At 36.5% G+C, this 24,424-nt stretch overlaps 6 protein-coding genes across 9 annotated transcripts; 3 read left to right on the top strand and 3 right to left on the bottom strand.

Annotated features, from left to right (window-relative positions):
- The first annotated feature begins 158 nt into the window (after positions 1-158).
- On the top strand, positions 159-2,076 carry LOC105631283 (Nascent polypeptide-associated complex (NAC), alpha subunit family protein). The gene is made up of 4 exons (XM_012213355.3): positions 159-324; positions 1,134-1,221; positions 1,313-1,446; positions 1,554-2,076. The coding sequence occupies exons 1-4, from the start codon at positions 265-267 to the stop codon at positions 1,884-1,886; spliced, it is 615 nt and encodes a 204-aa protein (XP_012068745.1). The 5' UTR covers positions 159-264; the 3' UTR covers positions 1,887-2,076.
- Positions 2,077-2,407: 331 nt separating this feature from the next.
- SAC3C (SAC3/GANP/Nin1/mts3/eIF-3 p25 family) lies at positions 2,408-7,068 on the top strand. The gene is made up of 8 exons (XM_012213356.4): positions 2,408-3,119; positions 3,854-3,954; positions 4,552-4,773; positions 5,364-5,579; positions 5,683-5,768; positions 5,896-5,992; positions 6,378-6,470; positions 6,556-7,068. The coding sequence occupies exons 1-8, from the start codon at positions 2,792-2,794 to the stop codon at positions 6,712-6,714; spliced, it is 1,302 nt and encodes a 433-aa protein (XP_012068746.1). The 5' UTR covers positions 2,408-2,791; the 3' UTR covers positions 6,715-7,068.
- On the bottom strand, positions 7,069-9,602 carry LOC105631285 (uncharacterized). 3 transcript variants are annotated; one of them, XM_020678235.3, is made up of 9 exons: positions 9,415-9,602; positions 9,167-9,295; positions 8,890-8,935; positions 8,725-8,788; positions 8,424-8,519; positions 8,241-8,294; positions 8,085-8,150; positions 7,489-7,583; positions 7,069-7,413 (listed from the first exon to the last, which is right to left on the bottom strand). In XM_020678235.3, exons 1-8 carry the CDS (start codon positions 9,466-9,468, stop codon positions 7,514-7,516), a joined length of 579 nt encoding a protein of 192 aa, XP_020533894.1. In that variant the 5' UTR covers positions 9,469-9,602; the 3' UTR covers positions 7,069-7,413; positions 7,489-7,513. The 3 variants fall into 3 exon arrangements, with proteins under 3 accessions (XP_020533894.1, XP_020533893.1, XP_012068747.1); XM_020678234.3 differs by having other exon boundaries at positions 7,489-7,567; positions 9,415-9,586; XM_012213357.4 differs by having other exon boundaries at positions 7,489-7,567; positions 8,725-8,773; positions 9,415-9,582.
- A 1,227-nt stretch (positions 9,603-10,829) lies between these two features.
- On the bottom strand, positions 10,830-13,039 carry LOC105631286 (uncharacterized). Its single transcript, XM_012213359.4, has one exon. The coding sequence runs from the start codon at positions 12,315-12,317 to the stop codon at positions 11,160-11,162; it is 1,158 nt and encodes a 385-aa protein (XP_012068749.1). The 5' UTR covers positions 12,318-13,039; the 3' UTR covers positions 10,830-11,159.
- A 1,038-nt stretch (positions 13,040-14,077) lies between these two features.
- LOC105631657 (putative serine/threonine-protein kinase PBL5) lies at positions 14,078-17,942 on the top strand. 2 transcript variants are annotated; one of them, XM_012213834.4, is made up of 9 exons: positions 14,078-14,816; positions 15,018-15,160; positions 15,433-15,530; positions 15,635-15,840; positions 15,944-16,582; positions 16,658-16,806; positions 16,884-17,105; positions 17,190-17,339; positions 17,478-17,942. In XM_012213834.4, exons 1-9 carry the CDS (start codon positions 14,618-14,620, stop codon positions 17,727-17,729), a joined length of 2,058 nt encoding a protein of 685 aa, XP_012069224.2. In that variant the 5' UTR covers positions 14,078-14,617; the 3' UTR covers positions 17,730-17,942. The 2 variants fall into 2 exon arrangements, with proteins under 2 accessions (XP_012069224.2, XP_020534005.1); XM_020678346.3 differs by having other exon boundaries at positions 14,079-14,783.
- Positions 17,943-18,105: 163 nt separating this feature from the next.
- Positions 18,106-23,988, bottom strand: MYB33 (myb domain protein 33). Its single transcript, XM_089723767.1, is given in 5 exon segments — positions 18,106-18,589; positions 18,591-18,894; positions 19,239-20,241; positions 21,486-21,915; positions 23,628-23,988. Coding segments are annotated over 4 exon segments (1,698 nt in total). The 5' UTR covers positions 21,849-21,915; positions 23,628-23,988; the 3' UTR covers positions 18,106-18,561.
- Between the last annotated feature and the right edge of the window lie 436 nt (positions 23,989-24,424).

Here is a 24,424-nt window from a genome sequence, read left to right as displayed (position 1 = left end):
AAATTTAGATTCAAGCCATAAATTTCACAAAAATAATGAAAATTAGATGTTGGGCTGTCTAGTACAGCCCATGGCCATATGAAATGGGCCCAAATATATAACTGAAAGACCAATGTCGGTCTTGTAATTTCATAACACCCCTAAATATAAAGCGCGTCTCTTCCAATTACACATTTGCATCCTTTTGGGGTTTTAGGGTTTTGGTGTGTTCGAGCGTTCTAAGTCCACTCTTCCCTGCGAATCTCTCCCTAATCAAAGAAAATCATGACTGCCGAGACCCAGGATGAGCTCGCTGCTCAGCTTGAAGCTCAAAAGATTCTCGAAGTAATCCTCTCTCTATTTCTCTGTTTTCATATTCGTGTTCATTTCATCTGTTAATTTTGTATTGGAATTTGAAAAAAGACGGTGTCTTTACTCATCTTTATAGTAATTGATCACTAGATTGTCTTGTTTGTGCTGGATCTGATGTGGTTATATACTTCTTGAACCATTTTATTTAGTTGCCCAGTTGCTAGATTACAGTTAATAGACAAATGGACTTGAAACTTCAAATGCAATTTTTTGATAACAAAGAATAGTTATGTTGTTCTTCAGTTGCAGCCCTTCTGTGTTTTAGATGATTAATGTTGTATATTTGTTGGTTATTATCAGTTGATAATTTTATGCGTTTTGGGTGCTTTGGCGCAAAAAGTTGCCAAATTTAATACTTAGACACTTTCTTTAGGTCGGAAGACACATGATAACTGAATAATGTCTCTGTATGACTCGTATTTATTCGTTATAATTGAATGTGAATAGGATCATAGTTTAGAATGAAACTCATAAAATTATGATACAGAACTCAGTTTGTAATTCTACATGAAAATACTGCCATAACTGTTTACTGGTCATAATGCTTGTAATGTCTTCTGTTATTCCAAGTTCATCGTATGGGCATGTAGTCTGATCAAGCGGATTGTTACTACATATTGTTTACCTAGGTAATTTTAGTTCTTGTTTTCTTGTCCTTTTGCTGTGTAGTTTTGTTACATTCTCATGTTATTGTTTTTCTGCTTTATCATTCATACTGTTCTTATGTTCATGGCTGTTCTTATATCCATGGGTGATATTGACAATAATTCTTTTGTTTGAAGTCTGATAAGCCTGTGGTTGAAGATGAAGATGAAGACGAGGATGAGGATGATGATGAAGACGACGACAAAGATGAAGATGAAGCTGAGGGTACCTTTGACTCATTATTTACAAGTCTCAAGATTATTTGTTATGTTATTTAAGCCAATAAAGTTTCTCCTTGACCTTTTAATTCTTGCAGGACAACATGATGGAGATGCAAGTGGTAGGTCAAAGCAAAGCCGAAGTGAAAAGAAGAGTCGGAAAGCAATGTTAAAGCTTGGAATGAAACCCATACCTGGTGTTAGTCGGGTTACTGTCAAAAAGAGCAAGAATGTGTGTTCTATTTGCTTTGATCATTCAAATTGTTTGTTTATAAATTCTCTTTCTTTTACATATTTTTGTTTTGTTTGCTAATGCTTGGAACTGGTTGTCTTAACCAGATTTTGTTTGTTATATCAAAACCTGATGTTTTCAAAAGCCCAACATCAGACACTTATGTTATCTTTGGAGAAGCTAAGATTGAGGACTTGAGCTCACAATTGCAAACTCAGGCTGCAGAGCAGTTCAAGGCTCCTGATCTCAGTCATGTAATTTCCAAGCCTGAGACTTCAGCAATGGCTCAGGATGATGAAGAGGTGGATGAAACAGGAGTGGAGCCAAAGGATATTGAATTGGTGATGACCCAGGCTGGAGTCTCCAGGGCAAAGGCTGTGAAGGCTTTGAAAGCTGCTGACGGGGACATAGTTTCTGCCATCATGGAGCTTACCAACTGATAGGAGCATTCCTTTGTTATGTTATTATGTTATCCAGTGGCGTTTTTATTATGGTTCTTTATACTGTGTACTCTCAAAGTCGGATTTTTTTTATCAAATTTTGGCATTTTCACATTATTGTGCTTTTCTCTGTTGTATTACTAAACAAATATGAGATGCATCTCTTGGTGATTGATTTTTCATTTCACAAGTCGTGCATATTAGTTTAGTTTGTGTTTTGTGGGTTATCCATCTTAACTCAACGGGAGTAAATTTTTATTCTCTTTTAGCGATGCGAAATTTGAAGCACATTTAACTGGTTTCATAGATTTCAGTTGCTGTCACCAGTAGCAAATCTATGAAGTTTAATAATTCAATACATTTTCTTGGGCTGCAAAAGGCAACTGAACTGGCCAATCCGAGCCTCTCTCTCTCTCTATATGTTTACATTTTACCTACGAAGTGCCTTGCTGTACTTGCTGGTACGTGCTTTGGTTGGTGCAGAATCTTGCTACTAAGCAGATGCATTCGTAGGGTACACTAGAGCTGCTTTGGTTGGTGCAGACTAAGCAGATGCACTGAACTTAGAAAACGCTTTTGTTAGGGCTCCTGGATGAACAGGTGAGCCCACTTCAAACGACGGGGTGCATAAGCGCGCAAGGTTTTTACAGTTGACAAGGACCAATTATGCATAGGTCGGCCATTATGTCGTTCGTATCGCTCGACCGAGTTAAGTGGATAAAAAGCTTGATCGACCAACTTTTAAACTACACATCGTTTATCTCTGTCCTCTAAGGCTTGAATTTACAATGTCTCTCGAGCTGAAATTTTCCGGTTATCCTCTACTTTCGCCGCATCACTAGATACCACTGAATCAAATTCCTGCTTAATTTAACTTGATCCACTTTCTGGAGGTTAAAGACGCCATGGAGAGGATACATCAGAGTCGAAATCCTACTACTCCTTCTTCTTCTTCTTCTTCTTCTTCCATGAACGGATCAATGCGTTTGACCTCAAATAATACCGAAAGCACCAAACTTTCACGCTATAGCCCAAGCACTAGAAGCAAAAATGTCCCAAGGAACACTAATAGCTCCCGCCAACTCCCCGAATTGAAACCCAGAAGAAAATCGAGTAGTGGCACTGCCCACTTTGAAAAAGTCGAATCAGAAGAAGAACAAGTTGTAGTTAAAGGAGATGATTCCACTTCTGCTTTTCCTATTTTGATTGGAACTTGCCCTTTTATGTGCCCAGGTAAATTACTCGTAAATCAGTTTTTTTTATTTATTTTTTTTTTTTTCTATCATCTACTCTTAACATGGATAGAGATAGACTAATTGAACTATTACTAGTATATTTAATGCCAGTTTTTGATATTTGATCCATATCTTTATACTGGAAGCGTTAAATTCTTGACTTTCTGGCTAATGTATTAGTCCATATCTGGTTTCTTGATCCGTTCCTTCTTCATTTTGGTGAAAGGCACAGCAAAAAGATGGTACTTTTTAAAGAGTTTTTTGTTCGTTATATGGAGGTAGTGGTGAGTAAAGTGCCTAATTTGGAAATCGTGGGATGTCAGACAGGCGCTCTCCCTTTCTTCTATCTACCTTAGATATCTATTGTACTTCCTTGCTGTATACTACTAGGTGATGCTAACTACCCATATCAGTCATGCTACCATTTCTTTTTATGGGAAAGACAGCGACTTTGGGAGCCACAAGCATGCATAGTTTTTTCCATAAATTTTCTGTTGGCTTCCAGTATTGTAGTTGCTGTCTTAAAACTGGAAGCACAGATTAGGAAGATTTTTTTTTTTTTTTTTCATTATAAACGCTAACCTTCCTTTTTCAATTCTAAAAAATTTAATCTGGTCACTTGCAATGAAGCATGCCATGAATGAGGATACACATTTGTTGTTTTGACAATTATTTTTTTCTTCTTTTATTTGTCAACTTCTGTTACTTTTGTTTTCATCTTTGTGCTATTAGAGGGGGAAAGGGCCCAAAGAGAGCGGCTGCGCGATTTAGCTATTTTTGAGAGGCTGCATGGAAATCCAGGGAAAACATCTCCTAGCCTAGCTGTTAAAAAGGTAATCTCATCTTTTATGCTTTTTGCATCTTGGAGTGGATAGTGTACAAACTACACTTCACTGAGCGTTCCCAATAATTTCAGCTGTATAATGGAGAGTTAATTTGTTAAGCTTATTTGGAACCCTTTCAGAATGCTGTCACCATTGCCTTTCACATTTCCCTTGTAAAAAACTGAATTATATTCTCCTTTGGCAATCCAATTTTATTTTACATTTTTTAATTACTTTAAGAGGACTTTACATTTCCTAATACACCTTAAAGAATATAACAAGTCGACAGGATAGATATTGGGCTATGTCTGAAAATGCCAGCTTTTTCAATAGTTCATTGGGCTTTGGATTGGTTACCTTTTAGATTTATAACAATTATGCTTGCTGCTTTAGTTCATTTTTTCAATGCTTGCTCATGTAATAGCTGCATACGTTTGCTCTAATGTTAAGGTGGTTTGTATTCTAAGCTTATATTGTTTTGGATAAAAAGAAGCAAAAGCAGTTTTAGAGTCCTTACGCTAGTCATTAGGTACTTATAAATTTAAAATACATGTTTGTTCAAATTTCAATCTTGAAGACTGATTCACTTTTCTCTTTTCTAATTAGTTTTGCAGAACTATATCAACCAAGCAAATGCAGGCATCTGATGTGCGGCCACTCCCAATATTGGAGGACACTTTGAGCTACCTTTTAAATTTGGCAGATTCCACAGACCATCCTTTTGAAGTAGTTCACGATTTCATCTTTGACAGGACAAGGTCCATAAGACAAGATCTTAGCATGCAAAATATAGTCAATGACAAAGCAATTTCTATGTATGAGAAAATGGTATAATTTTGTCGGCAGAAACCTCTCAATTGTCTTCCCCTTCTAAATATTCATTTCCCAGTAGGCCAACTGCTGCAAGTAATTTTTTTTTTGGTAAATGTCAGTTTCCCTACAGGGGCAAATATCTTTGGTTTTTAGGCTTCATCTTATTTGGGAGTAACGGTAATGTAGACAGTGGATGAAGTGAATTGGTCAGCTCCATAAGTGTGGAGACAGGAGCTGTAACTTATAGAGTCCTTAGCAGACAGAGGCTTACAGGGAGCCACCGACTTATTCATCATGTATTAGATTTACTTCTCTCATAAGAATTGAGAAATAGTTATTTATGTTTGTCATGATATGTGCATAAGATGCAAACCCCAGGTGCCCCTAGGTGGATGGCCAATATTAAAGTAATCTTCTATTGCGTACTGGTAGCATTCACTTTTGAAATGAACTGTGGATAATCTATAATTTGCTAGATCTAAAACTTTATTCTATGAAAGCACCGTTTCTTTCTTTTTCTTCTCTTCTTCTTTCTTTTTTATTTTTTCTTCCGTACTAGGAGTTTCAGGCATGCATGTGAATTCTAACTTATTTTTGTTACACAGGTTAAATTTCATGTAGTATCACACCATAAGCTTCTATGTTGTGGTAGCAATGCAAATATTTCTTCAGTGCATCACCTGAACATGGAGCAGCTTATAAAGTCTCTGACCTCTCTATATGCCCTGTATGATGAAAATCGAGATCCCATTTATGAAAATGAGGCTGAGTTTCGTTCACTTTATGTGCTTCTTCATCTTGATTCTAGAAGCCAACCAGCGGTTGAATTCTACTTCATTTGTGTGGTTGACTCATTCTCATCATAAATAAAGACATCCTTGTCCGAGGTACTAAATATTATGTATTACCATTTCTGATTCACAGGGGGAGTCTCTTTCTTTGTGGTTTCGCCGAGTGCCTCGTCCAATCATCAGGTCAAAAGAAATGTATTTTGCCCGGAGTGTTTTACGGTACATAGTCCAATTTTTCTTCCATTCAGTGTTCTGCTATTCTCTCATTTAAGATAGGCTTCCATTTTAATTTTTTCTCAAGTTTCAATGTCTATGAAATATTCTAATGATTTCATTTTTTATGCAGATCTTTTCGTATGGGCAATTACAAGCGTTTCTTTTGTACCATAGCTGCTGAGGCATCTTATTTACAGTACTGTATTATTGAACCTTACATTGATGAGGTAATGTGTCTGTCTGATTTTATCTTTTGCTTTCTCATAACATTGATCAGAGGGAGGGGTTGTTTTATCAGCTGATGGAAATATCTTCCCCCGTCTTTTCCCTCCCTCTTGTTTTCTCCTGAAATATCTATTAGTTTTGGTACAAGCACTCATTTTGTTAGTTTTCTTTTTCCTCTTCCTTATTTATCCCTATTCCTTATTTTGTTTTTGAGGTTTTCAGTTTCTCTTGTTTGACAAATTATTATACTTCATTGAATTAAAACTTCCCTTTGTCATCTCTTTGGTCCTTATCGAACTTATCCGGATTGCTTCCAAAGTTATGTTAAGGGTACCTGATGTTGCCCTATCCATGTTTTCTTAAACATTTTTTTTTTTAATCTTGCAGGTTCGTGCGCTGTCTCTGTCCTGTATGAATAATGTCGGCTACAAGCTTCATCCATATCCTTTGGTACATTTATCAAAGCTATTGATAATGAAGGTAGGCTTTTCACTTATTAGAACTCACTGCATTTTAGTGGGATGATTAATATATATTGAATAATGAAAGCTGTATTTACTTTTAGGAATCAGATCTGGAACGGTTTTGTAATGCTTGTGGTCTTGAGACCTGCACAGATGAAATGGGAAATAAGTTGTTACCCACCAAGCAAACAACTTTCTGTATTCCCAAGGGAGGATTTCAAAGCTTCAAGTTTCCAGGTTTGGAGCAATTTGAGAGTTGACTTGAAGCCTGCGGTTCCTTGGAGGAAAATCAGGGTCTATTCTGGAGCTTTCAAATCCACAACAGGGATAAAAAATCCTGACTTTAGAATACTGAGTGCATGTAACCTTGATCTATAGTAACCACTGGTTCACATGTACAGAGAAAACAACCATTAATAATCAAAACTTGTGGTTCATATAGATAGGCATAGAGGATGGAAGAAATAGGTTTGACCTCAATCCTTTATTGAACATCAATTATTCTGATCTGTTTGTATTATATGGAGCTTGGTAGAGATACCTGTAGCATTTGATGTTGTGGACACTTGTCATTTTTCACTTCTGAATGTGCAAAATCTTTTATTTCTCAGCAATTTTGCAAGTAATTAACTATTTATAATGATCTTTTAAATATTACGAAGCATTGAAACACGAAGCCCTGAGCAGGCAAAGAATAAGATCTTTTTACAACTAATGTTGAACTACATATTCCGTAATCTTTACAAGGCAAAGTCAAAGGTTAGAGAAGCCTCTTTCACTCTTCTTATCTCCTGAGTTGGCAATTCAGAAATGATTTTATTGCACTCCCAATTATATATATTTGGTCTTGGGCTTCACATGAAAAAAATGCAGATGTAACTCTACGCCCATAGCAATGTCACGACCAAAAATAGGATGATGGCCAGACCAAAACAGAATCCAACAACTGCCATGAAAGCCTGGAAGTAGGAAATCATATTAGATAAAGGTAACTGACCTGAATGAAAAACATTTTGTGTTCCACACTAACATACCTTCCCCTGAGACTCGAATTTAAATTTAACAGTGAACCACGACAATCCTCTGTCTACAAAAGGTGCAAGAGCTAGAGCCCTGAACAAGATAATCTCTTTAAGAAACAGATGCTTCAGAAATATATTTGCATCCAGAACCACAAGTTTGACACTAGGAAAACAATTAAAATAGCAGCCCAGAATATGAATCATAGTTATGCAATTCTAAACATGAAAGGCCACAACTATTATCATTAAAAATGGAGAATAATATGTTAAAAAATAAATCATAATGATTCATATAAGAAAATCAGTTTTCAGAACAACAAAATACAATGGCTAGCAGCTATTGTGATAACTTATACCATTTAGAAGCTCAACAATCACTCAAAGCCATCAGCTACCCATTTGTCAAGCCACTTTAAGAAAAGGAGAGGTATTCATGAAATTTAGAGGGTTTGAACCAGTAGACCATAGAATGAAGGATTTGGCATGATTAAACAGACCAGGCAAGTTTCAGTAGTAAACAATAGATCTGCAACAAGTTCTGTTTATTCATGGCCGTCAATACAATTAGACTGGAAAAATAGGATGGTCATTGAGTTCTAGCAGCTCACCCTCCAGCTCTTACAAGCTTAGTAACTTGACTCCCAGCCCATACCATGGCCATCACTTTCAGAAATCTGCAGATCATTAAAATCTTGGAAGCTGAGCAATAATCTTATCGTTTTCTACTCACATTAGCATTTAGAAATTGGAAGGTGAGTGGTTACCTTTCCACGGCAGCTAAGTAACCCATTTTTCCAGGAGCTGGAGCAACATAAAACCTAGCAAGCAAGTAATATACTGTTCAACACCCATAATATCTCAACCAGGCAACACATTACAGGACAATGCCGATATAATACAAGTCATGAACAAGATGATGCCCTCAATTCACAGATAATTTCACTCACCACACCAAGAGAAAGGTCGTGAGGTAGTAGGCAGTATTCAAGAGCCCATAGGACAACACTCCTGAGATTCCATATCTCTTTAGTTTCTTCAATATCCTGGCAATTTAAAACAATATGATATATAACAGAGTAAAGACAAGAGGATATAGATATATTCCAACTTACATTCTATGTTCCTTTCATTTAATTGCAAAATCCAATCATATAGACAATGACTCACTACTTAAGCTTCGAGAACATTTAATTTTAGGCACATATACCGACGCATTATATTTCAAAAATCAAGGCAAGCAGTATGTACTCGCTGGAAGTGAAAGATTCTTGATCTGATCCAGCTTTTTCCCCTGAACCTGAAAATTCAAAATCTAAATTTAACATGGAGGAGGAAAAACTGTAAGTTTATATTAGAGTTGGCAGGCATCAAAATACAATACATTATATACAAGCACATGAAGAAATAGTGTACCTTCAAGATTAGAATTGGCGATGTCAGGATCTGAAGAACCATAAGCCTGATCTTAAAGACCAAACAGTGTTTTAAACACTATAATTAATTTTAAAAGAAATTAGAAAAGAGGCACACTCATAAAGTATAGCACTTTCACAGCCTAACAATAACCCATTATATTTCTAGGAAAAAACTTAACGGAAATCAATCATTTCATTCAATCTCAATTGGAATTTTGTAAATTGTCAAAAAGCGGGTAACTCTTGATTTGCAACGACTAAAATCAACCACTCACACTGCCTTCGCCTTTAAATGACAAGATTCGTCGAGTATGGATCTGATGTAGCGAGGAATTCTCCAATTTCCGCAAGTAAAAAATCCTTGGAACAACAGAAATGGATGTGCAGGGAAGCTTATTGAAACCCTAAACAAATTATAATGAAAAATATAACGAAAAAAAAAAAGAAAAGAAATCCGTGATTACCGAATGAATGAAACAAAAACGTAATAGGTGAAATGTAATTAAGCAGTGAATCGAGTTACCTGGTGATGCAAGGAGAGTACTGAATTGCCAGCGATTTTCAGCGCGAAAGACATTGGTAATTCTAGCTGAGAGGATCAGTTTGAAACTCCAACAGATTATATAACGTCCGAAAACGACATGTTGTTTCTCGCTTTTCGTGTTTTGTTTCCTTTTTTTTTTTTTCTTTTTCTTTCAGGATTTTGATCTTTTGAAGGGAGCTTCCTGACTGAATTTGTCGTACTTATTTGGTTCTGTCGTTTGTCTTACGAACGAGCGCGTCTTCCTTCCTTGCCAAAAGGCCGGTCGTTTCAAGCGACAACTTTCGTCGGACGACATAAATTTAAGGATTTTTAAGGTGATAATATGGTTAAGGTTTTTATTTGTTGTTTCTTTTATTAATACTGTTATTACTGATACAATAGACGTTTATGATTTACCTAAAGAGTACTGACATTTTGCATTAAAATTTTGCAAATCATTGTTGGGTAAGCTTCTCCTTATGGGTCTGATCCGATGCAAGTAGGATTATACTTTGACCCAATAAGTTAGAGGCACTTGCTATGTAATTCAAAAAAAAAAACTTACAGAATTACAGAATCAATTTAGTAGTACTAAGCAATGTAGCAGCCAAGATTACAGAATCAAGAATGAGGAAGCTATTGATCTATTAAAGAGCACTAGCTCATAAATAATAATAATTTGCAAAGATTATCCTCGAGGAGCCATTGCGTTACCACAGAGGTTCCGATTCTGTATTCATCCCCAAGCAAATTAACAACAGAAAACAAGATTGATCGAATTCTATCGAGTTTGACTTAGACAGGGGCTATAATGAAAAGAGTACAAGGACAAATGACAAACTCTGCGATTGGATTCAAAAAGGCATAGGTCTCAGGCAATTTTGTGAAAGAAAAAATTGCTTGAATAATGTGAATGAATCCCACGCGAGCCTCTTATCTATTCTCATTTGATCAATGACAGTGGGGAACAGGAGAAAACAAAAAATGTCACATTAAGTTTAGGAGTAATCAAGCTCAAAAAACTTCCAGTCTCAAGGTGACACTCTTACGCTGCATGAATGGCTATCAACAAAAAATATGGCTGACTAGTGTTTGGCGTTTAGGATTGCTGCTCTTCGATTGGGAGGTCATGATACCATTTGAAACAAAATATACCACTTCCACCGCTATTTGCTATTGCATTATGCGCTTAAAACTTTCAGAATCTTGCCGACTCAACCAGCGTCTCCATCCTTCTAGTCTCCCCCTCCTCTATCCCATCCCCACCCCAACATATACGATAAAAAATGGTATGGGAATAGGAAAATGTGATATCCAATTTATATAGGCCATTTATTTTCTAATTGTTTGTCACATTTCCCAGAATTTAGATAAGCTATAAACATGAAGGTGAAAGTTAGCAGTACTTCCAAAGATAATAGAAACAAAACAAATTCACTGTAAAAGCACCTCAAAAAAGGAACCAAGATTCTCTAACATCAAAATTCAAGAACTTTGAGAAGTTCAGATGGTCAAGTTGTCACCCACATAAATCTTGTAAGTTTAAGAACTCAGAAAGTGACCGAAGAAAAAAAGTATCATGAAGCACCAATATCCAAAATGGTATGAGCCTATGAGGCAACATCCAGGTAATTGCACCAATAAATATTGGAACAAGCAAACATCTGGCTCTAATTCACCAAGAAAAAAGGAAAGTAACTACTGATGTATTTTGCATTATTGCAGATACAAACTTTACTTCTTTGCTAACAAGTATCTCTCTTTGTGGCATTGCGGGTACCAAGATACATCTCCAATAAACCTGGGACTTCAGCTGCATACTTGCTAACAAAATTCTTCTGAAAATTCTTCTCACTTATTAATAGCAACCACTCAATCTTCTTGCGTCCTTCAATCAGTTTCTTTGATTCCAAAGCCTGTAAAACATTATACCTCGGGCGAAGCCTTTTATCAACTGAATGCATAAGAAAAATGGGAGATGCAATTAAAGTTTGGGGTTGCAACTTCATAGTATTCAAGTAAAAATCCATAGCATTCTTGAATTTCTCCTCTGAAGAAGCCAAAAAGTGTGGCTTTTTCTTAAACGCAGAGAAAATCTCTTCTTCACTCCACCCCACATTCTTTAACAGCTCAAATTTCTTCTTCCAAGTGAAGTCACTCATTGACATCATCACCCTAACAGCATGTACAAACCTACGAGCAGTTGGTTGAATGCCCAGATTATTAACAGCATGCACTGCATGGACCATCCTATCATGGTTTTGACTGATAACTCTAGGCTGCAAAATAACAATCTTTTCTATGCTATGAGCAGGTACTCCCACTTTTACTAAGAGATCAATGTTTGGTTGCATTCTTCCCTTCAAATCAGAAGTCAACAACCATGAAGAACGCCTAATAGCCGCTACAACTTTGTCATCACTATCAAGTACAGACCTCAAGAAATCAAAAGTTGGTTTGATATGAGAATTTAAAGCTCGTTGTATAATTACCGGATTCGACAAGAAAAGCTCAGGTAGAAGCTCGCCCGCAAAACCATTTTCTTTGAGATAATTGAATTTGGGAAAAAGGTTGTTCTCTACTCTGCATTGGAGGATTGCAGGTTTCTTTACGATCAATTTGGCCACCTGGGTACCGCTGAAATTGTGAGATTTCAAGAGTTCCATTACAGATTGATACCTCTGTTGGTTCTTTTCGTCGAGCTGTAAGGTTCGTGAGACTGAACGTGCTGATTTTAAGGGAAGCCCACATGATTTCACAAGGAATTGAACGGTAAATGTTGATGATGAAGAATTTGAGGTAGTGGGTAACGGAGATCTAGGAGAGAGTTTTCCAGTTGCAGATGCATTTAGAAAACGCTTTTGTATATGAAAAAATAGGTTTCTGACCAATTTATTGGCCATTTAGACAGGAAAGTTCCTTTAGAATCTGGAAACACAGATAGAGAAGAGGAGAGTGTTTTTGACAGAGAAGGGTTTAGTTAGGGTTCTGGAAAAACTAAAAAACAGGTGGGGCCGCTTCAAGCGACAGGGTCCATAGGCGCGCTAGTATACAGTTGACAAGGACCAAATGACGGATAGTTTGGCCGTTATGTCGTTCGACAAATTTACGAGGGAAAAACGCTTGGACGACCAAGTTTTAAACAGCGTCGTTTGGTTCTGATCCTCCAAAGCTCGAATTCCCAATGTCTTCGGAGCTGAAAATCGCCGGTCACCCCCTACTTTCGCTGAATCTCCAGATATCATTGACCCATAATCCTTAGTAATTTAGTTTGAGGAGGTTAAAGAGGCCATGGGGAGTAGACATCGAATTCGGAAATCTTCTTCTTCTCTTCTTCTTCTTCTCCTTCCGTGAAGGAATCAATGCGCCCGACCTCATATAATACCAAAAGCACCAAATTTTCACGCTATAACTTAAGCACTAGAAGCAGCAATGTCCCTAACAACACTAATGGCTCCCGCCAATTCCCTGAATGGGAACCTATAAGAGAATTTAGTAGCAGTAGCACTACCCGCTTGAAAAAAGTCAAATCAGTAAAAGAACAAGTTGTGGTTGAAGAAGATGATTCCTCTTCTGGTTTTCCAATTCTGATTGGAACTTGCCTTTTGTTATTGGAAGTGACAAGGAACTTTTGGAAGCTTGGTATTCAATCTTTAATGAATTCTATCTAGATTATATGAAATTACTAAGAATTTAAAGAAAAAGATCTACCAAATTTTGCATTAAATTTTTAAATTATAAGATTTTTAAACATTCTTAGTTTTAATAATCTTTCCCATCCTTGTGGAACTATTCTACCTCAAAATGATTCCATTTTGAATGTATATTCAAAATTTTCAGACATTGACCAAAATAACAAAACACTTTCAGATCCACCTTTATGCTATATTCATTGATTGGACAGTCAATGGATTCTGAATTCAATGTTAAACATAAAAAATATAACATGAATGAACTCAAATAAGATAAAATTGAGTATCTGATAGTAAGACAAGATGCAAAACAAATATGATCAAATCTTGAATATAAAAACATATAATTGGTGAAAACATAGAGAAGATGCCAAGAATCTTGTGATATGGCTGCAAACGTAGTATCTACATTGGATTCTTATGTAAAATTTTTTTTTTTCTTTTCCATAAATTTGGCTGATTTAAGTGGAGCACTGTCCTACATCTCCAATGTTGATTCTTGCAATAGAACAAAAGGTTGTTTCAGCTCAAACACAAAGCTTGGTTGATTCAAGATCATTTTTTTGTTTTACAATTTCTTTTTTCTGCTTGGACTGGAGTTCAAACTTGGAATCTGATAGGTGGTACATTGAATCAAAAGCGACTTTATTAGTATAAATTTTTACTAATGAAGCTGAGATAATGGAAAATTTTACTTAGAAAATATGTTATCTTGTTTCAAATGCATATTCTTGAAAAAAAATTGAACGACACTGATAAATTTTGGTCCCTTGAGCAAGATAAGACAGATACTAAGGACAGCACAAACGTTCTTAAGAAAACAACTGCAAAAACGGCTGTATTTTCAATGCCAGGCTGGTTCAAGGCAAAGTCACCATCAGCTTTGACAATGAACCCAACAAAGAGCACAATTAACAAATAACTTCCCTGCAAAGACAGACTTCTTCATAATGCCTCGTGATTATCGGTTGCCATCACAATATCCTGCTGTCTTTAGGCTAGAGATTTACAGGTTACAATTTTGTCTTAAAAGAGACATAGGACTTATCAGCATATAAGAAAAACTAGATTAAAACCTCAAACATTGAGTGATCGAATATGCGCTAAAGCTAACTCTAGAGATGCTATGCTTGGATTCACCACCCACCTTTTTCTTCCTTTTTTATATATGCCATTAATTTCATAGAATTCATTTCTGAAACTTCTTTTTCTAAATCCATCCTTCCAGTTTTTCGTTTCATTTTCTGCAGTTTCCCTGAAGTTGGAATTCCTTTCTTATGATTTCATTTTGGAAAACCTGAAAGCTAAAATCAATTCCAAAACAATTAAACAATTAAGAAAATTGTAATAACACTAACACGGAAAATTTTGCACAGAAATTAACAAAAAAAATCATTAAAAAACTGAAAAATTGTAATGTTCTTATGTCATCTTTTATGTTTTATAAGAACAAGGTCATCCTGACAGGTTATAGTGAAAGAGGTCTTCATCTCCAACAAGCTGCATAAACCATGTCTAAAGCGTCTATAAAAAGTGAACCTCAAAGAGTGGTGGTGATCCAAGACGCATCCAAAGATGTTAATCCAGGCGCAATGAGATGGCTGCTCCAAAACTTTTCATTTAAGCCTGGAGATGTGTTTATACTCTTTGGAGTTCTTCACCAGATTAATAACCCTAGTACGTTCTCTCTCGTGGGAGCTGGAAAATTCAGTAAGAATTTTTTTTTTTTTTTAATTTATAGTATAATGGAACTAACGATCAAAAGTTCAAATCATATACACAGGTAAAGCATAAAAAGCCCCCAACTTTATGATACTCGATTCATGTTACTAACTATTTTTCCCTTCCCCCTCTCACAGAACACCCTTTTCGATCTCTTCTCTCTTATTCTTTTTTTTGCTTCTTTTTTAGTGGGATACAAAGTCAAGGTGGATTCCAGTTCTATTTTTGGGGTAAACCCTAAATACATAGCAGAAGAAGTTGCTAGGAAGACGGAAGAGTACTCTACCAATGTAGAAATTATGAGAATTTCTAAAGAATGTCAACTGGAACAGGTCAGGTTAATAAACACATAGCCAGATTAATTTTTCTATTTGCTTTTCCTATTTCTAAGGCCTAATGGCCTTTACTGATGGAGGGAAAGTTTTCTCTCGGTCTTGTTAATGACAAGAGAACTTTTTCTTTCTCCTGCAACGGGGGAAGTTTTCGCGACATGAAAACTTTTCCTTCTGTTCCACAATGGATAAGAAAACAAAAAATTTGTTGTTCTCAACTTTTGTTACTCACATGGCTGATTGGATTGATTTTTCTTCTTGAAAATTGTCAGATCGATTTCCATATAGAAGTGCGTGCAGGAGCTACTCCAAAAGTTGTTGCTTTGAAAGCTGCCAAAACTTTCAAAGCTACTTGGGTGGTTCTTGATAGGTCTCAAAGTTTCAAGTTTTTAATCATATAGAATTTTGTGCTTCAATGAAATTATATAGTCATGTGAAATTTCAAATATTCAACCATATATGTATACGGTGCAGGCAAATGAAGAAAGACAAGAAATACTTCCTGGAGAAGCTCCAATGTGGGATATCAAGAATGAAGCGTGACAATAGTGTTGAAATATTAAGAGGACCAGAAGCACGATTAAAGACAATAATGCCTCCAGAAAGAAAATTTCAGACCAAAAGCTTAGGGTATGATGAAATGATACCAGGAAGTCCAACCAAAAGAACCTCTTCGCAAAGTATGTATAATGTGTTTCATTTGCTATAATATAACAATATTCTGATGGACTGATATATGTTTACACATCACAAGAATCTAAACATGGGATACTGTTGCTTCAGATCACCTAACAGCTCCACGAATCAGGTCAACCCCATTCCCCAAGTCCTCTTCGAGTGATCAGATTATGACAACTAGTGCTTCAACTTCAACTCCGGGTTATCAAGAGGAAGATTATTCGAATACAGAACGAGAAACTGGTGGAAAGCAATCCCCATTTTCAAATGCAGAAAGTAATACTAATCAAGGTGGTCAAAAAGAGGCGAATACAGACATTCCAAATGAAGTGAAGCAGCATAGGAACTATAATGATTGGATGGGAGGGGGTCCGACTGATGAATTGTTCAAAAATTCCATTTGCTCAATTTGCAAGAATAGGCGACCCAGGATTGGATGGACAAGAGACTTCACTTATGCAGAACTCCATGCTGCAACTGAGGGATTTTCCCCCAAGAACTTCCTATCTGAAGGTGGTTTTGGTTCTGTCTACAGAGGAGACCTTGGCGGGCTGAAGATTGCTGTAAAGCAACACAAAAGTGCGAGCTTTCAAGGGGAGAAGGAATTCAAGTCAGAAGTTAATGTATTAAGCAAAGCTAGAAATGAGAATTTGGTCATGCTGTTGGGTTCATGTTCCGAACGAAGCCATAGGCTGCTTGTTTATGAATATGTTTGCAATGGTTCGCTGGACCAACATCTATCAAGTAAGAATCCAGTATATCATAAGCTAATTCATAATAAACATAACCTCACTTTTCTGTTTTGATGGAATGATGCAGAACACAGCCGCAGACCACTCAGTTGGGAAAAGAGGATAAAAATAGCTTTAGGGGCTGCAAAGGGCTTGCAATATCTGCATGACAACAGCATCATCCATAGAGATATGAGGCCAAACAACATTCTTATAACCCATGATCATGAAGCACTGGTAATTAATAACAGAAATGCCTTTACACTTCTGAGAAATGGCAATAATAGTTGATCCAACATTATTCTCTGTAACAGCTTGGAGATTTTGGTCTTGCAAGAACTCAACATGACGATTCAGATCACTCCTGGGAGACAAGAGTCGTAGGAACTCTAGGATACCTGGCACCAGAATATGCAGAATGTGGGAAAGTGTCAACGAAGACAGATGTTTATTCTTTTGGAGTTATGCTATTGCAGCTCATCACTGGACTCAAGACTACAGACAAGATCCTTGGAGGGAAAAGTCTAGTAGGATGGGTAAATAGGCTCTATTAGTTTTGCTTTCACTCTTTAATATTCCAGCAGATCATTGTTTGAGTTTTAATTCCTTTTGAAATACAGGCAAGGCCGCTATTAAAAGAAAAAAACTACCCTGATCTAATTGATCCTAGGATCTTGGACTCCCATGATGTTCATCAACTCTATTGGATGGTCCGCGTAGCAGAAAAATGTCTCAGCAAGGATCCTCGCAAGAGATTAACAATGGATAAGGTAAGAGATTCAATTATTGTACAGAATAATGCTGCAAAACGTCTCTTGGAATCACTAGAAGTAGCAACGCTTGATCATTAAACTATTAGCATTGCGACAGCAGCAAACTTCAGCTAAAGCAATTTGATAATGCTACAGGTGGTTTATGCCTTAAATCACTTGGTAGAAGACAAGACAATATGTGGAATCAAAGGCTACTCCCCAGCACAATCCTATTCAGTGGGTAGCACTCCAGACTCATATGATTCACAAGAACAGGAGGCTGTAGAAACTATGACTCAGATGAGTTTGAGACTACCACCATCACCCCCAATAGGATTTCCACCATCACCACCATTAAGATCCAGTTGTGATTTCTATAAAAATATCACAGACATCAACAACTCATGAATCTTTAACTGGTGGCAGTTGAAAAGATGTGAACAGAGACTTCACAGGATAAGGTGCAGTCATCGTGGTGAGATTTTCATTTAGATACGGTCTCCCCTCAACTTCTTATGATGATTACTGCAGGTTAATTATCTTGTTTTTTCTTCCTAGTCTTCCACCAAGGTTTTTTCTTTTCGTCCATTTTGGTTAGATTTATAATTTCCCCAGTTCTAAGCTCTGTAAGCATGTTTCATAAACTACTTTATATTGCATCCATCAAAATTCTTCAAGAAACACTTAATAAGGTTGAATGGATTGGAGAATTAGATCAAGAACACTTAAGAAGATTTTCATCTCCCATTCATATTGATACTACACCCTTCGTTCAGAAGGAGAATAAAGAAAGAAGATTCATTAGGTAAATTTATTGCCAATAGGCCACTGCACGTGAGGCAAAAAAAACAACAAAGGACAATAGCAAAACAACCAGAAATAAACCTAGACATGAAAAAAATGGAAGAATTACAACAAAACCTAAAGTATATCATCCAAAACAAATTCAATACATCAAGTGACAAAAAATGAGTTTTAGTGCAGAGTTATTCTACAATTAAACAAAAGCCACAGTGCATTTGTATACCTCGCTAAGTTCCGGATTGGCATACACGTATTTGCGTGTTTCACAAAGCAAGAAACCAAATGCCACAAACAAAACAACCTCGACTCAGACATATTATACCACAAGTCTTGCCCTAAATGAACTTTTCTTGGTCCAGCAGGTGACAGGCCCAGGCCTGACTACCCAAATTGAAGATATGGTTGACACAAAGGAAGCAACAAAAGTATCAAGAGTTCACAAATTTGATAGATAAAAGTTCTCAAGGGAGTTCAGACATTTGACAGACAGCAGGCATGTTATTCCACGCACAAGAACCAAGCCCCCATCCCTGATTTGAGGTAGATGCTCCAGCAGAAATTTGCTTATAATCACTACTCAAATCATCACCAAGAAGTGTTGCTATGTTGTCTGCCATAATGACTTGTTCCTTAACATAACCAGAACCCTGCCCAAGCCAATCAGAAGCAAGTAGAGCATCAGGGCGAGTAATATCCAACCTATTAGTGGTTTCTCTCTCTCTTTCTGGACTCCAAGCTTGATCAACCAGTTCTGATTTTACATTGCAACCTGCAAAACATCAAATTTTAAGTACAGTGCTGTACTCCAAAACAGGTGCAGATCAGGAATTTGCAGCTAAAATTTAAAGTGGAGACACAGAGAATGATCCAAAAGTGGAAAAATGAAATCGATTTAAGAATAAAAAATACACAGAAAATAAAACAAAAACCAGCTGAGTTCTCTCATTAGAATTGTTATGGAATAATTCCAGTTTTGCATACAAAGGGAAAATTTTTTGTGAAAAATCTACAACTCTATATTAAAACAATAAATTTGATAATGTTAGAGACAACGAAAAATGTGATCCAATTTTAACTACGTCCTTAATAAATGCACAAGTAAAAGATGCTCACCTGTAAAAGTTTCAGTGGGTGGCGGTTCATCCAAAGAACTTCCACTGGCACTTATAGGAGTGCAGTCACTAAAAAGAGAAGTTGCAGTATGACCCAATGGGGAAAGGGGATCACCATAATCTTCCCACTCTGCCCCACAAATATTCAGTGCCGAACTTTCAGCAAGTTCACCAGGAGTAACGGTAGATGAATTTGAACTCTTGTCAGATGAGTGATTCTTTGCACTGCTTAGAGTTTTAGCCTCGTGAAGCAAAGCATCCAATAGGCCACTGTTACGTGGAGAAGATTCAACTGCACCTGTAGGTGGAGACTGGATAAAAGTGTCAACAGTTTCCAGTAAATGTGGTGGGGATGTGCCCCAGCTACCTAGATCATTTTCGGGATATTGGAGTGAAGGGAGCTCCATCTTCAGAGGCCCAGAATTGGGCTTAGAAGCAGAGAAATCGCCATTTGCAAGGGTATGGCCACCCTGATTGTCGCAAAAGGACTGTGGATTCTTGTTGGTGGGGTCAGGATCAAATGGAAAAGACAACCCAAAGGATTGGGCAACTTTATCACAAGAATTATCCTGAAACTGGTCAAACAAAGGGAACTCAGTTTTTACACCACCGCTGTAACCAGGTATTAAGGTTGTTGACTCTCGAAAACGCTTTTGACGATGCACTGATGGTGACATGAAGCTACCGTATTGAGAAGAACCCAGACCCTTCACCAGTATACTGCTTGCAGAAATATCAGGAAGTTCAGAGACATACGGTGAGATGCCTTGGTTGGCCTTTAAACTGTCAAATATAACATCAGGTATCTCATAACTGTTAGTCCGCATGAGATCTTGATGACCTTTGTCTCCAGTACTGATTCCACCAACGTTCAGGCCCCGCTGACTCTCCTGCAAGGCTTGCAATGAGACTTCAGGAGGATAAAGAGGCAATCCAGCACGTTGACGCCTCTTAATTCGAGTGTTCCAGTAATTCTTTATCTCATTGTCTGTACGACCAGGCAACTGGTATACATAAAAGAGATAAAAGTTTCCATTGGTCAAGACGAGACTTAAATTCAGGATCTCAAAGTGGAAAAGGATCACAATGATACCAAACATAAAACTCTATATATATGGTTTTACTGCAAAAATCTTGAAAAGTATAGGAGTCAAACTCCTGAATGTTAGATGCATCTTTCTTTTTTATTTTCTAATTATTCAAAAGAAAGTCTTAGTAAAAAGAGCAGGAGTAAATTTTTATAACACTGGCAGGCAGCTAAGAAATCCACATCAGAAAATTTATTGCATTTTGCATTTATCATGACAAGTCCTCAGCACAGACAACAATTTTTCACCAATACCATCTAATAACTCCATATGAAACAAAATTTACTGCTCTGCAATGCCAATCCTTTATTCCACCCGACTTGCACACTCATGTGCACCTTCTTATTTCCTCTGCAGATAATCAAATGACTATTGTTCTTTTTGCTTGTTTGCATGCCAAGTAGATAACCAATCTACTTTTTCTTCTGACAATAAAATGTTTCCAAGAGGACTCAAGATAAGGCCAGGACACTAGAACAAAACTCAAGATCCAGGATAAGAAATTCATATCATTGACTTACAATAATATTTATCCAGATGATCATATGAATGCTTTACTATCCAAGACCTCATAGACCAGATTATCTAGTTGTTCAATCACTATAATTCTCCTAAGATTCTCAAAATATACTAAAAGTTTTACAAGCTTGGGAAATTCTCTTTTTAAAATTCAGGGTAAACTAGCCGTCAAACTATGAGGCATTTTAGCACTGCACCTTGAAGGTAAAATGGCTTCTTTTAAACTTTGTTTTGGTTTAACATGTTATTCTATACAATTCTATTAGAATAATTCTCATAAGGTTGCATAGTTATTTTGCATACGAGCAAAAAAAAAGGGGTTTTGTGTGGGTGAGCAGTGGTCGGGTTGGGTTGCCAGGGTTGTTCAGAAATTGATTTATCTTAATTGAATTGGTAGAGAACAACGAACTCTCAAAAACTGAATCACAATCCCATAGGAAAGTTCCCACTAAAAACTGTCTGTTAGAATATAGGCCACACCACATAGATTGTTATCCACAACCAATGACAAATGTTAATGCAAACCACTTTCAGCTTAATAATTTTTAGTTTTTACACCCTCTATAATTCCCACAAAAATTAATATGAAAAGAAGACTATATATACCAAAAGCATCAAACTGAAACAGATTATAGACTTACATGTGCAGCCATGCGTGCCCATTTGTTTCCCATCTTGGCATGGAGTTCAATGATTAGCTGTTCTTCTTCCTGAGTAAATGCCCCTTTCTTTAAGTTAGGCCTAAGATGATTGGCCCATCGTAATCTACAGCTTTTGCCACACCGAGAAAGCCCCGAATGTTTCTGAACAGCATTCCAGTTCCCCTCCCCATGCTTCTTCACATATTCTATCAAAATTGCATCTTCAGCAGATGTCCATGGCCCTTTCTTCAACACAATTCCTCCATTAGCACTTCCACCACAGCTCCCTTCCTCAGCCAATGGCGAGTCAGCCCTATCCTTGGATAGCACCCCGTCATCACTCTCACTTGTCGTGTGACTCATCTCCTTGTAATCACACGGCCAATCCCTATTAAACAGCTCAGAACCATTCAAACAGCAGGATAAGAACCTGAACCAAAAGAAGATAGAAACTAAATCAACACACAAATAAATGAGAAGACACTGGTTTTTGATACTTTCACTCCACCTCCAACGCGTTTATTAATTTTCCAATACAACCCATGGAATACGACAAACTACAAGTGGGGCGAAAACAACCCTGCTTTATGCAATTATACGTTCTAAAAGCAGCCAAAGCATGAAGAAACAAAATTAAGCTATAAAAGGAAACAAAACCAATTGGGACAGCCATAAGAATAATATATAGATTACTATCTTGAAAAGGAACAACACATGTGAAAGTCATAGTTAACAGATGACTCATGCACAGAATCAAAACTCAATATATAGCATTCAATTGTTGGGTGATGATGAGCTTCCAAATGTTAAAAAAGAAAGGATTGATCATATGAATAGAGTATTCCCTCTGAGAAGTAAATGCTCATTACCCAATTCAAAAGCCAATAAGTCGCGGAATAATAAGCCATAAATTGAAACTAAAATTTAAAACACGCTAGTTTCTATGACCTTGAAAAGTAAACATAGTACTCATTACACAGAATTCAATTGGTTTACCGACTAACATTCTAAAAAAGGAAACTGTGGTGTCTTTTATTACAGCATATTGCATTAATTATTATACATTTATACATATTGAGTTGGCAAATTGAATTACGCCATTCTATATATAACAGAATATACTATCAAAAGGCATAGAATATGCTATCAAGACTGCCAATAACTCAAAAAAAATTGAAACTTTTGCCTCAATTAACCAAAATCTCACCCAAAAAGAAAAAAAAAAACAAAGAGAGAATAAAGTACTAAAAAATAGAAAAAAGAAATCTACCAAAAGAATTGAATACCTGAATCAGACCAAGATGTCAAAAAGCCAAAGCTGCAATCTTTGAGTTACCAAAATTGGAATCGTTGGAAAAGTTCAGATATAGTTTCTGAATGAACTAAGTGCTGAGAAAAGGGAAAAAACAGAATACCTGGGGAAGAAAAAGGAAAATCAAAATCCAAAATTCAATGTATTGATTAAGTCCCATAAAAAAAAATCTACACTGCATCTTAACTGGAAACAGCTCATGAATGTTGCAATGAATTCCAGAATTTATAACAGCAAAACCTAATTTTCCCAATAATTTTTTTGTAAAAAAAATAAAAGTACCACGGCTATTTTAGAGCTTAGTTCCATTCGTAGATCCAAATAAACAGAAAGTCAGAAACCCTAGGTTAATCAAAGAACAAAAATTGCACAAAATAAGAAGCTGGAAGAGAGAAATAGAGATCGTAACCGTAGTTTGTGAAAAAGCACAAATAAGATCTGAGCGTAGAATGAGCAAAACATTGAGAGATCCAAATTTTGAAGCCCACACCAAAAAGACACAGACTACGCAACAAATTAATAAGAGATTTTACAGGGAAAGAAATGAAAATGGAGATGAAAACAAGTAAATGAATACCAAATGAATATCAAAAAAAATGAAAAAGAAAAGAACTTCACATAAAAAGAGAGTAATTGAGCTGAAAAATGGCAAAAGGAGAGGGAAATCAGGAGAGAAAAATGAGGAGAAAGCTCCACCTTTGTAATCATTATTCCTAATTATTTTAGCTCTATGACCTTAATATTATCTCTATAATGTAATTTCCTTAACCTATACACAGGTTCAGATTTTTAGCTCCCATTTGTAGAAATAATGCAACCCCTTTACTTACTCTGCTAGAAAGAGATGACTTGACTTGATCAACCAAAACTCAGACTTTCCCTTTCCTTCCTGAACCAGAAGCAACTCTTTTTCTTTCCTTTCCTTTCCTTTACCTTCTTTTCCCTTTCCTTATTGTCTAAATTAGCTCTGAAAGAATTCAATCTGTGTTAGTGTATATATGGCAGAAACCAAGATTGGTAAATTTGGAGGTGATGGTGGTGAAGATGGGGGACCCACTGACTGGGATTACACATGAAGATGGATGTAGTACTTTAGATCTTTGTGATTGGGGTATTGGAGCGTGATAGAAACGCGGTTACAGGAGAGAGTGCGATTGGAATTTCGAAAATGAGGGTTTGCATGGTTTGATATTGATATTTGATTGATTGATTATTATTGGCATTCAGTTGCTATATTAGGGAAGCTACACATGGAGAATGAATGATTTTGATAGCTAGTGGTTTTGATGGCGTGTGGTACGCCCTACCCTATTATGTTGGGGATGAAGATAAGGATCAATCACAGAAAGAAAACAAAATCCGCTTGTCCTGATTAATTAAAGACTGATTTTTGTATTTTAAATACTTTCCGGATAGAAAATCAGGGACGTAATACTCTTTTTTTTCCGTAAATTGACAAGTTGCAATTTTACTTTTTTTTTTCCAAATTAGGTAAAGAATAAATGGAATTTTACTTTTAATAATTAACACTATAATTTTTATTTTAATTATCAAATTTTTAGCTCATTTAATATGTTAGTAAGTTGCTTTATCCTACATTAAATTGATCCATGAATAGTATTTCACA

This window comes from Jatropha curcas, chromosome 1, assembly GCF_041381405.1.
Source record: "Jatropha curcas cultivar XTBG-Jc1 chromosome 1, XTBG_Jcur_1.0, whole genome shotgun sequence".
NCBI lineage: Eukaryota > Viridiplantae > Streptophyta > Magnoliopsida > Malpighiales > Euphorbiaceae > Jatropha > Jatropha curcas.
The sequence above is the reverse complement of the archived record's forward strand: the minus strand, read 5'-3'. Positions and strand labels throughout refer to the sequence as shown.